Source organism: Saccostrea cucullata, unplaced genomic scaffold (assembly GCF_032062105.1).
Source record: "Saccostrea cucullata isolate Sc308-1 unplaced genomic scaffold, CSIRO_AGI_Scuc_v1 ctg12, whole genome shotgun sequence".
NCBI classification, from domain to species: Eukaryota; Metazoa; Mollusca; class Bivalvia; order Ostreida; family Ostreidae; genus Saccostrea; species Saccostrea cuccullata.
The window spans coordinates 188,998-203,979 of NW_026933001.1; the positions used below are offsets into that span (position 1 = coordinate 188,998).

Here is a 14,982-nt window from a genome sequence, read left to right on the forward strand (position 1 = left end):
TTTACATATTTTCATCCTTTCTCCTAACCATCACCCCTTTGAAAGCCGAAATGGACTTTTATTTGAACAAAATTTCTCTTCAAAAATATGAAAAGTTAGATTGACAATGGACAGAATGTGATTAGAAAAAGCTTACTTGAGCCTATAGCTTAAGCATTCATAAAAAAAAACACCTGAGCTTTACACTCAAATGCTCTAAAATTAAAAAAAAAAACACCTCTTTCCTGGGAGCTGAGCTTGCTGGTCCAAACCAAGAGTTCTTGGATCAGTGTAAATTATCTCCCTTGCAACAGATCTTGGTGACAGATGAGCCTTCATCAAAATGGCTGGTTCAAAGGCATGTCTCTGTTGACCTCTGACCTCTAAAGGTAAACCTGTGTAGGCAGAAGAGGACTTGGGCACCCATACATACACTCTGTTCAAAATTGATTCTGAAAATTTCAAGAGGGCATAGCAGCCGGACAGGGTTTTGATTCTTGGGTCAGAGGCATCTAGTTCTCTGTTGTTAAGGACAAGTTCTAAAGTATGGTGAACAAATTTTAAAGCAGGAGGCATCAGATGCTGATTGATAATGTCAAATCTTAAAAGTTCCATTATCTTCTTAAAAGTGTTGACGATGAAGAAGAGTCTTGGATTTTGAGCTGTGGAGGGCTTTAACTGTTGAAGGGAGAGAATGTCTTCCATGTTTGGAAAATCAAGAATGATGGAGAAAAGTTTTACAAAATTATGGGTGACATATTTGGTTGTTGTATCTGTCTCTGTATTCCAAATATCAGTGAAGGAAACTGCCAACTTCCAACAAGTGAAGAGAGAATTTTCTGCCACTTCAAAATGCCTGGCAATGGCCTCAATATTTGTCATTCCAGCTGTGTTGTCTAAATCGATCACACCATCATCACACTCAGCAAATAAGATCTTGCCGTGACTGAGGGCATCAAATCCCCGATTTTCTGGTTCCAGTAAACTGGTATCCTCACTGTCCAGTGTGCCGTTCAGTGTGGTATCCGGTTCTTCAAACCGAAAAAGTTTTTTCTTTGACAAAGGTAATCTGCCTTGCTTTGTACCTGTGGGAAGAAATAAAACTTTGACTGTGTTTTAAAAAGGTTGTTTATCAACATTTTTTTCTCACTCTACCTCTTTATTTAAGTCGGTCTTGTAGACACACTTATACGGTAGGTATTTGTCATCATTAATACTTATTAAATGACCCTCGTACATCTAATTCTCGTTAGCAAATATAGATTAACAAATATCACGTTCAGTTATGAAAACAAGAATCTGCGTTAATAAGACATTAGGGCACAATTGAAAAGAAGATAAAAAAATTATTCCATGAGATTTTCATTACACTATCATCCAGCTATAATACAATTTCTTTTATTTTCATTGCCTTTTTGGGGGCGTCTTGCAGCAAACAACACAAACCTGAGTGGTTAGGAAGATTGTAAGCCGTGACAACAGAGTGGTCCATGTTCTCCTGTTCCATTATTTTCTGCATGTGATGAGATGACAGTAGAATCAGGTCCCTCATTAGTGACAAACACGTGACCTCTGCACCGATCTGGAGTACCGTGACCATGAAGCCATCAGAGAACAGAATTATGGGTAATCCAGGATGAGTGGTGACAGAAAATCGCTGGCGCATGTGATCCGCCTCAGATATGGTGGAACTTGGAGAGACTGGCCTACCATCAACAGAAAACACCTTCCCTTCTTCACCAGTGCTGTAGTATAAAAAAATCTCTGAAGAATCTGTAGGCTCTACTAGATTATAGGAATGATGCACTTGGATTTGTTGAACTTATCCAAATTTTACAATAACAGATAATCAAATATGTGTTTTACTGAATACCCAAACTAGACAAAAACTGTAAAAATTGAAGCTTTTGAAATAAAGTGCAATATGCCACAGCAAATGATATGCCTGTCAAATATATATTTTTAAAGAACAGCTGAATCATTATACCAAGAAAGACACTGAGGTAACTGATCCACTTCTGAAACACTCTTCTTTCATGTCAACATCTGCACACTTTATTTACCCCAAATTTGCCCATATCAAAATGCTCTCTGGCAGTCTTATAAATTTATTTTATTTCCATTTTTTTAAAGTCATTTTTACATGATTACATCTTCTATACTAAGACACATAAAGTGACATTCAAGGTAACAGATCACATTTAGAAGAAGAAAAAAAAACATATGCTGGAAAGCATCTTGCCTTTTACCTGATAATCTGTAAGGGATGCAGAGGGAGATAGTATGAAGGTCCCAGATTGAGTCCCTGGCCCTGAATGTTGAGGATCAGTGGTTCTCCTAGTCGGCTGACCACACAAACTGACCCACTCTTCATTATACAGACCAGGAACAAATCATCTGCTGTCCACGCCATATCTGCCACCCAGTAATTTCTAAAAACATCCATAGAAAAGCTTCAATTTCACAGTGTGTTTTACCGTTAATTTGTGAGTTTCTAATACTGTTTTGGTGACAGATCTTTCTAAATTACAAGATTGATCACATGTCATTTATTGTAAATTTTATTCAAAACATGTACCGGTATCTTAAAAGTGGGCATTTATTATTACATGTAGCGTTGCTAATTTTGACCAATTTTAGGGTTAACTTTATCTATCAAACATGTGTTGTAATTATGACTGAATTATAGGCAACTCTTATTCTTAGCATTGCCAAGAATGTCACCAAAAATCAAATCTTTGATGGCTGCCACAAATTTATTATCAATGATTATATATCTTCAATTTAAAACTTACTCTACCCAGTTGAAATGATGTGCTTGTCGAACAAAATTAACTTTAACATGTTTTCAGAGAAACATGCATGAAAATCATGCAATCTACATCTCTCTCTATAAAGCACTATTGGTTGGGGGAAAAAAGATTTGGTTTACTGAATGTGAGGGATTTCTTGCCTACCTTCCTCTAAGTGACCTTTTGTCCTTGACCCCACAACCTTTAAGGCTGGACACAAGAACAGTGTCAGTGAGAGGTGAAACAAACAAAAGACTGGTTAGAGCTGGTCTGTTCTGGTTCATGGCTACCGCCACAATCTGCCCACTTCTAATATAATTAGTCACAATAGCCCCTCTAGATGACAAAGGCTGGAATCGAGAATTGATGTGTTTGAAGGGGTACTTGATGACATTCCACTCCACATGGAATGATGGAGATCTGAAAAAAAACACAATGAACAATTTCCTGCAAAACACTCAGTTTCAATTTTATTATGCCCCCAGAAGGAAAGATCCTGGGGGTATATTGTTTTTGTCCTGTCTGTCTGTTTGTTTGTCTGTCTGTTGTCTGACTTTAACTATTGAGTGGGTTGGGCTCTGGCTTTCATATTTCACAGTGTAATCCTTGTAACAAGACCTTTCTTTGGGTACCACCAAATTTGACCTCTTGACCTTAACCCTCGAGTTCGACCTACTTTTACGAAAAAAAATACCACACTTTAACACTGGCCATAACTTTTCAACAGTTGCAGCTAGGGCTTTCATAATTCTCAAGTACATTTATTGTGACAAGACCTTTCAGCTGGTTAGATATTTTTGACTTTTTGACATTGGACCTAAGAGTTTAACCCACTTTTTAAAAATTTTAACCTTGGTCATAACTTTTGAACATTTGAACAGTTAGAACTACATGTATGGCTTTCATATTTCACAGGTGTATTCCTTGTAACAGTCCTTCATTTAGGTACCAAGACTTTTGACCTTGACCTTTGAAGTTTGACATGCATTTGAGAGAATTCAACCTTAGCCATAAGCTGTCATACAGTGGCATATGTGTTTCAAAAACACATCTTGTTTTACTGTTGTTTCTTTAGAAGTCTGTTCGTAATATTCTAAATTACAAAATCGTGGGGGGAGGGGGTGGCTTTTTTGAAGCATGTCACTTGTAAAGATCAAAAACTTAGAAATCCTAAATAGTAAACCTTCATTGAAAATTGTTTTTCTAAATAAAACTAGTACTAATTGTAACGGGAACCGTTACAGATGTTCCCCAAACACTCCCCATCTCCCTTTTGGTGCCATATTCCCTGTAAGCCTTATTAAATAAGACAACCTCTGTGCATTTTTGACTTAAACAACGTTATCCGAGAAGGATACGAATTATATTCAGATTTTAGCATTGCACGCATGCACACATGAATGCATGTGCGTAATGATCATATCATCTTGTCTACACTATCTATATATTTAAATATACTTTATATTAAAACATTTAGTTAAGAAGTATTAAAAATCACTCATTGAAGTGTATATTTAATTTCAGTCGTTCTATATGCACGCACGTGTGTGCACGTGCATGATGATCATATCTTCTTGAAGGAGTTCCTTATATCTATCTATGTTCTAAATCCCATCCTGTTTCGTTGAAAACCGAGGGAGTTACAGCCATTTTAAGTTTCACCCAATCAGATTGCAGCACACGTGCATACACGTCATTTCATGTAATGTTTTCTATATCATATTGTAGGATATCCTAATGCATGACACTGTTTTAAATTTCAAAGCATTTCGTCAAAAAACAAAGGAGATATAGCCATTTAAAGTTTTAGCCAATCAGATTGCAGCACACGTGCATGCGCGTGATTTCTTGAAATTTTTTGTACATCATATTGCAGGCTATCCTAATGCATGACTATGTTTTAAATTTCAAAGCATTTCGTCAAAAAACAAAGGAGATATAGCCATTTAAAGTTTCAGCCAATCAGATTGCAGCGCACGTGCATGCGCGTGATTTCATGAAATTTTTTCCATATCATATTGTAGGTTATCCTAATTCATGATAAATTTTTAAATTTCATAGCATTTTGTCAAAAAACAGAAAAGATATTGAGATTTTTGTTTCAGCCAATCAGAGTGAAGCGCACGTGCATGCGCGTGAGTTCATGCTAAATTGACAGTGTCACATTATCTATAGTATTAATATATCTTTATATAATGAGTTTCAAATCATTTCATCAAAAAATGTAAAAGTTATAGCTATATTAAGTATATCAGTCAATTCACTCATTTCACGCGCACGCACGTGCAGGCGTATGCGCGCAAAATGACCTTCGTTCCGCACACCTACACTACACACCTATTAACCCTAAAAAGGTTTTAGCTCAGTTGGGTGAACAGTTTCTGAGAACACTCGCGGACAAAAAAAGTACCGGAGAAGAAATAAGAAAAAAAATAATAATAATAATAATAAGAAACAGAGTAAAAACAATATGTTCCCAAACTCCGTTTGGGGAACATAATTATATGATGTGACATAGCCATTACAAACTTATTACCCATCGTGGCTGGCATCGATCCTTGTAAATCGCAGCAAGAGGGTGACGATACATACGTCGCTGCCATTATTGTAGACAAACGAACACTGGCAGCAATGGCCTAGGCTCTGTAAACAAAAGTTTATAATACTGATCACAGGCAAGATCTATTACATCACATGAAAATGAGCTGGACCAAATCAAAAAACTTTTCCTGTTTAGCTTTGAGGTAGTTTCCTTATCATGTATCGGGGTAGTCAAACGTTCTCCAAGTATTTGGGGATATTTTACCAAAAATACACTTTCTCTCTTCAATGCTGCTAAGAATGTTAAGATTTTCCTTTGTTATGTTTCATTCTTAGCCATTCTCACTCAAAAATCTCACTGAAATTGCCCCTGTTGTTTCTTTATTTACTCCATTACTTAACCCTGACTGTTCTTTCAGTTTAATGACAAGTAGTCTAAATCTTCAGGTATAAATTACACAAACTTTCACTTCACATAGACTTAACAAGTATTAACATTTTATGTACACTGGATGCTTTATACTATATTCTATAGAATAGTCATCAAGTCTTGCAACTGAATACAACTAAATCAAGAGATTTCCTGGAGCTTGAACACAACCATAACATTTTGTAACATATACCAGTATTACCCTCTTAATAAAATTGAATTTCTTATGCATACCTCATACTATTTTTTGAAAAGATTTCCTCCAACATATGGATAAATAAAACATATAGATGTTCATTTAATGTGATTCGTAAGTCTTTGTAATAAATAAAACTTTTAGCTAACAGATCTCATTGCTGAATATTTAATCCATAGATGAGAGGAAAATATAGATATTACATTACTAATACACTTCCCTGGAAGTTGTATAAAATAATTATCTTCATGACATATGAAATGATTGTATGATTTATGATCATATCATATGATTATTCATTATGGCATGTGAAATTATTATACCATAGTGATACGTTTATACAAGTAATCAAAATATTCATTGACTGTGAATGTGTTCATTTAGTGATGTGATTCGTAAGTCAACATCTAACTCTACATAAACAGAAAATGATGATTCTTTTTAACCTCATTGCAATATTGATTTAAGTTTGAAAGTAATAAATAAAACAATGTTTGAAAAGTAGCTTATTCAGATTAAGTCATGTGATCTGAACTTTCATCCATAGATGAGAGGAATATCCATAAGATATACAAAAATAAATATATTTTGTTTGTTTTGTTTTTTTTTAATTTACACATCATTACTAATTTTGCTCTTTTCCTATACTTTGCTTCCCAGAATCAAAAATTCTTCACTCCTCTTGTACGTGACACTATCTGCAAATAAAATGTTACTGTAGAATTTGTGCTCTGCAGGAAAAGGTGACTATTTTGCCCCCCCCCTTTTTTTAAAATTCCAAACTGTGATTATGTGTTAAATGTGAATTTCAATGTAAAACAATTACTTAAACTTGTGAATCTTCATTAATTTAAATAAATTGTGAGTTCACTCCTGACATAAAGTGCCATTTCAATGAGGATGGAGAATGGAATGAGGTATGAAATTCTAAATGAACTTATGTTTTATTTCTACTTCAATGTAAAGGTCTTCATCTCCAGAATCACAAGGGAATTCATTTTCCTTGGGTATAAGGATAGAGGAAATTTGGAATGTGCTGGTCAAAACTTACACAAAAAACTTACCTTAATTACAAAATGCTTATACTATGTGAAAAATGCATGAACAAGTTTAAATAAAATCACAAATATTTTCAACAACCATTACACCTTTCCTTACTTACCAATAAAAAATAATTCAACTTACACTGCACTTTCTTTCTTTGAATTTTTGCAATATTTAATTAACAAATGCATTTCAATCATTTACTAACTTAGACCCAACAAGGGTCTGAGCCTTAAGGACACAATTTCACAATATGTACCATAATTGATAAAGGGATAAAAGTTTATAGTCATCAAGAATACACAATTCGTTTGCTAAGTGGTAAGAAATAAAAAAAAAAAAGATTTTCAGGGATATAATGAATTTTCCCTATTTCCAACTCCCCATCATGTGGCCAAAACTTATGAGGTATTTATTTCACAATTTTGTTCAAGGTTTATCTGCATCATAATCTTGCATCCAGTTTGTCTAATAAATGTACATAGATACATGCATGATTAAAGAAGAAACCATACAAAAATCATTATACAGTGTAATAAACAAAACAATTTGCCTGTTAGAAATTTCCCAAGGTATGTGAATGACTCAGGTAACTTAATATAATGATATACATGTTTTGGAGATTTGTGTTCAGTTGAGCCACATAAGACTCTTTACTGCTACAGGAAATACAAAGGCAGAATCTACAACTGTCAAGATTTTGATGATACAAAAAAGAAATATTCATCCAAAAATAAAACATATGACAGAATACAAGTGCAGTATATGATAAGTTTTAGTACAACTTTAAATGAGAAACTGATTTTGATATTTTACATAACCCCTTTGGGAGGGAGAGGTATGCATTGCCTTCTTAAAAAATATGGCTGTTTCCTCCATCTTTCACCAGCACTGCTCATGAAATTAGTTCTTGTTCTTTCATACATGTTTATTCATGCTTACAAATAAACAAAACACCAAGTGAGTACTTCATTAGTACATGTACTATAAATTACTTTATATTTGTGAGAACTTTATTTTCACATGATTATTGTCTGTTTGCAAACTTTTCATTCTTGCATATATTTTTATCAGCAAAGATTATATACAGCAATAACCAGAATTCATGAAAACTTTGTCTAAATACAAAAATACCTATTTTGCAAAAAATGAATTTAAAAAATTTGGTAACTAAACTTACAGTATATACCGTATATGTAAGTATTTCAAAAAAACTTTAGATTCTCTCCATTAACATGGCAACAAATCTTGCTTTACCTCTTCTTAATTTCCCACCATTTTTCCCTTAATAAATATCTAACATCCAATAAAATTCAGAAGTTGTAATCTACTATAATAAGTCAAAAAAACAACAATGAATACAAAGCTGTATGTAAGTAATTTTTTTTAAATCAGAAAGCCGCCCCCTTCTACTGTACCTGATGAGAGAAGAAGACAGCCTCCACACTCAGTTCCCTACACTCTGTGGCGGGGGGCATCTGTATGTCATGTGGTACGTTGATTCGGTTCCAGTGACCTTTGACCTCTGGTACATTGGAGTGGAGGAAGGTCTGACCCGTCTGCATGACCCACACATAAACTTGGTCCGACCCGACAGTGAGGAGAATGTTACGGCAATCATTTGAGCCATGAAGACTAACTTTTTCTGAAAAGTACAACAATAATTAATAAATGCATCATAAATTCTTATCAAACATAGCATAAATGTTTTTGGATTTTAAAGTTTAAATGGTCTATGAATTGGGTGTTTTTTGTTGTTGTATCATGCAACACAAGTAGAATTTGTTCCATACAGAAATGTCAAAATTTAAAAAGATTTCTTTAAAATATCAGAAATTTTCCTGATTTATAATGAAAATTCTCTTGAATATGCAGTATGTACTATGCATTCTCAACCAAAATATACGATGTACATACATACGTTTAAAGCATGCTTTTAAAGATAGTTTTACACCTGTGCTTGACCTGGTTATGTTGCACTTACTATTGATATTGTGAATATTTAGGCATGAATGGGTTTATGGATTTTGATAACAAGTCCCGAGATGGAATGGTAGAAAAACAAGCGGATGGAAATGAACAAATGTTGACATCTCCACCACCCACCATTTCATGTCAATGGCATAAAAACAATAGTACTTGGTATCAATGCACGTAGATATTCTCACCTTTTCTTAAATCATTCAATGAAACAATGCCTTCTAAACCAGGGATGGTCTTTAAAATATCTTTGTCTTTAAACCACACAAACAGTTCTCCATTACTTTGTAATCCTATCAGATAATGACCTGTGAAATAAAATTCAAAATTGCATGTCATTTGGTTTTTTGTTTTTAAATCTCGAAAATGTTTGAACATTTTAGAGGTACAATGCCAAATCATCTGTAAATGAAATAAAACATGTACATGTGTATGGCATTATAATATTCATTTAAGAAAGGGCTCATAATTTAATCAAATTTAGACTCTGTTCAAAACAAGGGTATGTCACTTGAGATGGGTTCAATATTTTAAATCTACAATATCAGAATCCATAATCACTATTAAAAGTTTTCAAATATTTTTGCAATAAAATAAATAACTTCTTCTCCTTTTCAGTAGTACATGTATAAACTTATGAAAGAACTTGATATTTTGTGGAAAATAAAAAAAGGAAATTGATTGTGAATAATGAAGAGGGTTAAAATCTTGCATCCAAGCTCAATCATAAATAAACAGTAAAACTGGATACCTCTTCTAGAAATGAACAATTAATGCTTCACATTACACAAAAACAGTAAATTTTAACTGTGGATTGAAAATTGTGAGAGGATTCATATTTAGCAATTAATGTTAGTGTAAACAGACTACATTTAGCTTTGTATTCTTTTTAGCGCTTTTGGTGGAAAGAAACTTCCGCTTATCCAATGTGGCAGAGTGATTATTTATTAAAAATCATTTTTTAAGAACTAGCTGAGCCATGATTTACTTTCTATGCCATATTTGCTAATAGCCCATTCGTGATTTGGTTTTCATTCATTCTACTCATCAATTTCCTTTGGCCAGTTTGTACCCCAGTAAATCTTGTTTAACTGGTTTTTCCTTCTATAAATATATAGGCCCATTCCTATCAGTGCGGGAAATGGAACCACTTGGAAGGTAAATTCTTCATGTCTATCAAATTTCTTACTTATCTGAAGTCCAATTAAGTTATAAGCTTAAGTAGTTTTCATATTTCTGAAATGAACACTTTAAACTAAGAAAATATCAAATTTGGGCTAATTTCTGTAAAATTTTGTTATTTTTGAAGCCTATAAGATATTATTTATCTTCAGAAAAAAATTGCTGCATGTCTATGTGTATTAAAATATTGTATAATTTATTTGTATTTGTATATATTTCAGATCTGCCATTGCTTTTTCTTTTCTAAATAAATTTATTAAACCTGCGTTCCTTATCCACTTGGTTATAAAGTACAAGGCTAAATGTATACATAAAAGTCTAAGACAAAATAAGAACTGTGCTAATTCAAACCTACGCTAATGTATTCGAAAGTCAATTTGGGCCAAATATCCTACACACTTAATATAATACATTTACAGTATTTAGTTCATTTTACGATTACAGTAATAAAACTTATACATAGTGCTGACCTTTGATATTTTTTGTATAACTATAATCAGACATAAATAACAGAGATTCACAACTCTTCAAAGTCTTGCACGATCTTGGGTTCCCTATTGTTTAATATTTCAAATTTCGTGCAAATTAAATCACCTAAAACCTTGAAATTATCAGGAAATACATAGTAATTTTTTAAAATATATATCAAGAAGTTATTCATAATACTATTTCTTTATAAGTCTGTTTATGTAATACAATAACAAAGGAGAAATCTGAAATTACGACATGTGACTCCTGGACGGCCATACTGCCATGATTTAGCCGACTGTCGATCATTAACCTCTCTTATTTGCCTAGTTTGCTTTTAAAAATTATTTAAACCTTACAAGTCATACACCCTAATATGGTATAATTAATATTGATTTTACTTTCTAATAATAAATGAGACAAAAAATAGAGTTATTCTTAAAATAGTACTAGGATCGTCACGTTTTGGTAAACAAAAATGCTAATGGCGGAGTTGCGAATCTCTGTTATTTATGTCTCTGCTATAATATAGTTTCATTTCCCTTTGCCCAGACTTTGACATACAAACCATTTTTTGTGGCTTGCACTGTAACAGTATTCAATATAAGGGGAGATAACTTGGTGATTCTCTTCTTGGTCTTTCCAGATGGAACGTACAGAACACTGATCCGATGATTATCCTCATCCAAAAGAAGGAGGCTTTCATACTCCTACAAAAATATGTAAAAAACAAGAGGCCCATGGGCCACATCGCTCACCTGAGCACTGTGGCTAGGAAAAAGTAGAAATTGGTTTATTATTGAAAAGTTTAAATCCAAAAGTAGTCCCATGACCAATCATGGCTTTGCTATTCTTGAGAAGATGATTTTTAATAAATTTTCCTATATATTTCTATGTAAAAATTTGGTCGGCCATTGTGGCCCCGCCCTACCCCGGGGGTCATGATTTGAACAAACTTGAATCTACACTACCTGACGATGCTTCCATATAAATATGATCAATTATGGCTTTGTTATTCTTGAGAAGAAGACTTTTAAAGAATTTTCCTATATATTTCTATGTAAAACTTTGGTCGGACATTGTGGCCCCGCCCTACCCCCGGGGGTCATGATTTGAACAAACGTGAATCTACACTACCTGAGGATGTTTCCCCATAAGTTTCATCTTTCCTGGCACAGTGGTTCTTGAGAAGAAGATTTTTAAAACATAGCACCAAATTTTCATTAATTCCCAATTATCTCCCCTTGAATGAGGGCGTGGCCCTTCATTTGAACAAACTTGAATCCCCTTTACCAAAGGATGCTTTGTGGCAAGTTTGGTTGAAATTGGCCCAGCGGTTCTTGAGAAGAAGTCGAAAATGTGAAAAGTTTACAGACAGACGGACAGACAGACAGACGGACGCCGGACAAAATGTGATCAGAAAAGCTCACTTGAGCCTTCAGCTCAGGTGAGCTAAAAAAAAAGTACGTAAGGGTTGCCCGCAACCCTGTGTCTCGCCTGCTGTCGCTGTGGTTAGTAAGAAATGATTGTCTGATAAACTGAAGCATTTATTGACATTTCAGAAGGAATAACTCAAAAATACAATAATAAAGAAATGGAACAGCTGACTTAATATCTAATCCCTTGGCGATTATATTGGCATTTATATATATATACATATACCCTGTAAATTCACAAATTATTGTGATGTTTTTATTATTGCGAATATTGCAACGTGTTATGAGTCGCAATAATTTGAACTTGCATTTTGAAATCAAATCCACTGTATATGTATCAAGTCATTCATGCAGAAAATGTAGGTGAAGATTACCTAATTATGGTACTGATATTGTTGGTTACCCATGATGTGTAGACTGACAAATTATCATGCCACTATAAGTTATAGTTGCTGAGATATGGACCTCCACCATAAATTTATGCAAAGTCACTCATGCGGAAAAATGTAGGTCAAGATGACCTAATTCTGGTACAGGCGTTTGTGGTTACCCATGATGTATCCACTGACAAATTATCATGCCACTATAAGTTATAGTTGCTGAGATATGGACCTCCACCATAAATTTATGCAAAGTCACTCATGCGGAAAAATGTAGGTCAAGATGACCTAATTCTGGTACAGGCGTTTGTGGTTACCCATGATGTATCCACTGACTAACTATCATGCCACTATAAGTTATAGTTGCTGAAATATGAACCTCCATTATCAATTTAACCAAAGTCATTCATGCAGAAAAATGTAGGTCAAAATGACCTAATTCTGGTACTGATGTTGTTGGTTACTTATAACCTGTACAATGACAAATCATCATGCCATTATAAGTTATAGATGCTGAGATATGGACCTCCACCAAAAATTTAACCAAAGTCACTCATGCAGAAAAATGTAGGTCAAGATGACCTAATTCTGGTACTGACGTTTGTGGTTACCCATGATGTATCCACTGACTAATTATCATATCCCTATAACTTATAGTTGCTGGAATATAGGTCTTCACCATAAATTATCATGAAAAAACTAAGTCCAACTTAAGGAAAAAATACGGAAAAATTTGAATTTTTTTTTTCAAAATCATACTTGGGATATAAATTTTTATCCATACTGAATATTGTGTCCAAATTTCAAGAAGACTGAATAAAATTTGAGAAAGTTATTGCAGTTTATAAAACTTTGACATTTGGGTTAACCAAAAGTTGGACGCCGACGACGACGACGACGACGACGGAATCTATGGTCGCTATGTCTCGCTTCGCGACATTCGTCGCAGGCGAGACAAAAATCATTCAAAATGATATCCTTGTATACTGTATATAAGTTTAAGTATTTTGATTCACCAAATTTCTTTTGCTCTTTTTAGAAATACTTTTGCTCTACTTTAAACTAGAACTGTCCAGTAGGGACAAATACCCCCCGCTGGGTTTTTCAGAGAAGGTGCCAATTCACAAATACTTTACAGATCTAGAGGTGTTCACAATTTTCTTACAAAAATTTGCGGTGAAAATAATTATATAATTGCTCATTATATTTCTAATGAATGAAACAAAGGTGCAACCAAATAAAACATCAATACTAATATATTGTAATTCCATTGTAACATTTTTTTTAACTTCTGCATTAAAAAGAATATATTGCAATTATGTGTCATGACACTCCGCAAACTGATTGTTGAAAAAAAAAAATCATATTAAACAAAATCAAATTAATCTTGATAACTTTATATAAAATTCATTTTGAAAATAAAGAGCTGGTCATCTAGTAGTAATGAAGTGCTCTGACAGACAATGAAAATATCGGGTGCACACCTTTATATGGTGAATAATATTTGTACAAATTTCCAGACAAATCCTTCCAATAGTTTCTGAGTAATGGTCTGGACAAAATCTCATCTACAGACAGACGGACAGATGGACATGGTGATTCCAATATACCCCCCCTAAACTTCGTTTGCGGGGGGTATAATTAAACAATTAATTAAACGTATTATGTAAGTACAACTCTTGAGGCTTCTTTGTATTAAGTGTTAATTCAAGATCATGTTCATATTTTGAAGACTTCAATATTGATCGTGCTCACATAATTAACACTAACTTTATTTTTGCCACTATCTGAACAATTATACCTATAATTCCAAGGATTATAGAAACACAACTTCTTGAGAATTAAAGCTTTCTACTTGTGTTTAGTGTAACTGATTCTTACCTCACCAATCCAGACAATCTTTGGCCAGGGCTTTTTCCTTTTAATGCTAGATGATGCTAGCACTTCGGTTTTCAACTTCATTTTTGTTTAAAAAATACACGTATCTGCATCAGAATGTGACTGCCCATCTTCATTGTTAACCTGAGAGTAATTCAAGAAAATCGTTTTTTATTATAATTATTTAATCCAATACAAATTAAAATGAAATCAAACACCTTAGAGTTAAAAATGCAGTGGATTATTACGAGTGAATACCAAAAGGTATTCAATCGAGTCTGGATCCAAAGTTAAAAACTAAGAACATGTTCAGATGACCACTTATGTCATATATTGTGAGAATGCACAATTGTATTTATTTTGTTGACCAGTTTTGATCAAAGATGGTGACAATATCTGGTCTAGTGGTCTAAACCTTTATCAAAATAAATCTACTTTTGCATTCTCACAGAGTGTTAGTGATCTGATGTCTTGAAATTAATGTAGGGTTTTACATACATGTACATTAACCAAGCAAAGTAAGTAAAATATCAGTCTTGTGCGAGAGAGAATAGAAGTAAAATTGCAGATAATGGCAGTATTTAGAAAATGGTTCAAAAAATACTTTATTATATAGGCACTTGATTTGGTAATAAATTTTTAACCAATAGTATAATAATAACACAAGGTATCTACA

At 33.6% G+C, this 14,982-nt stretch overlaps 1 protein-coding gene across 2 annotated transcripts in view; it reads right to left on the reverse strand.

Moving 5' to 3' along the window:
• Positions 1–14,445, reverse strand: part of LOC134236845 (ciliogenesis and planar polarity effector 1-like) — a 59,030-nt gene extending 44,585 nt beyond the window's left edge. For both annotated transcript variants that reach the window (XM_062718986.1, XM_062718985.1), the window contains exons 1-9: positions 14,310–14,445; positions 11,181–11,322; positions 9,151–9,270; positions 8,401–8,627; positions 5,308–5,414; positions 2,937–3,191; positions 2,229–2,411; positions 1,426–1,724; positions 218–1,064 (exon numbers count right to left, since the gene is read on the reverse strand). In XM_062718986.1, the coding sequence (XP_062574970.1) occupies positions 218–1,064; positions 1,426–1,724; positions 2,229–2,411; positions 2,937–3,191; positions 5,308–5,414; positions 8,401–8,627; positions 9,151–9,270; positions 11,181–11,322; positions 14,310–14,390 (2,261 nt within the window). In that variant the 5' untranslated portion in view covers positions 14,391–14,445. The remainder of the gene's footprint in view (positions 1–217; positions 1,065–1,425; positions 1,725–2,228; positions 2,412–2,936; positions 3,192–5,307; positions 5,415–8,400; positions 8,628–9,150; positions 9,271–11,180; positions 11,323–14,309) is intronic.
• Between the last annotated feature and the right edge of the window lie 537 nt (positions 14,446–14,982).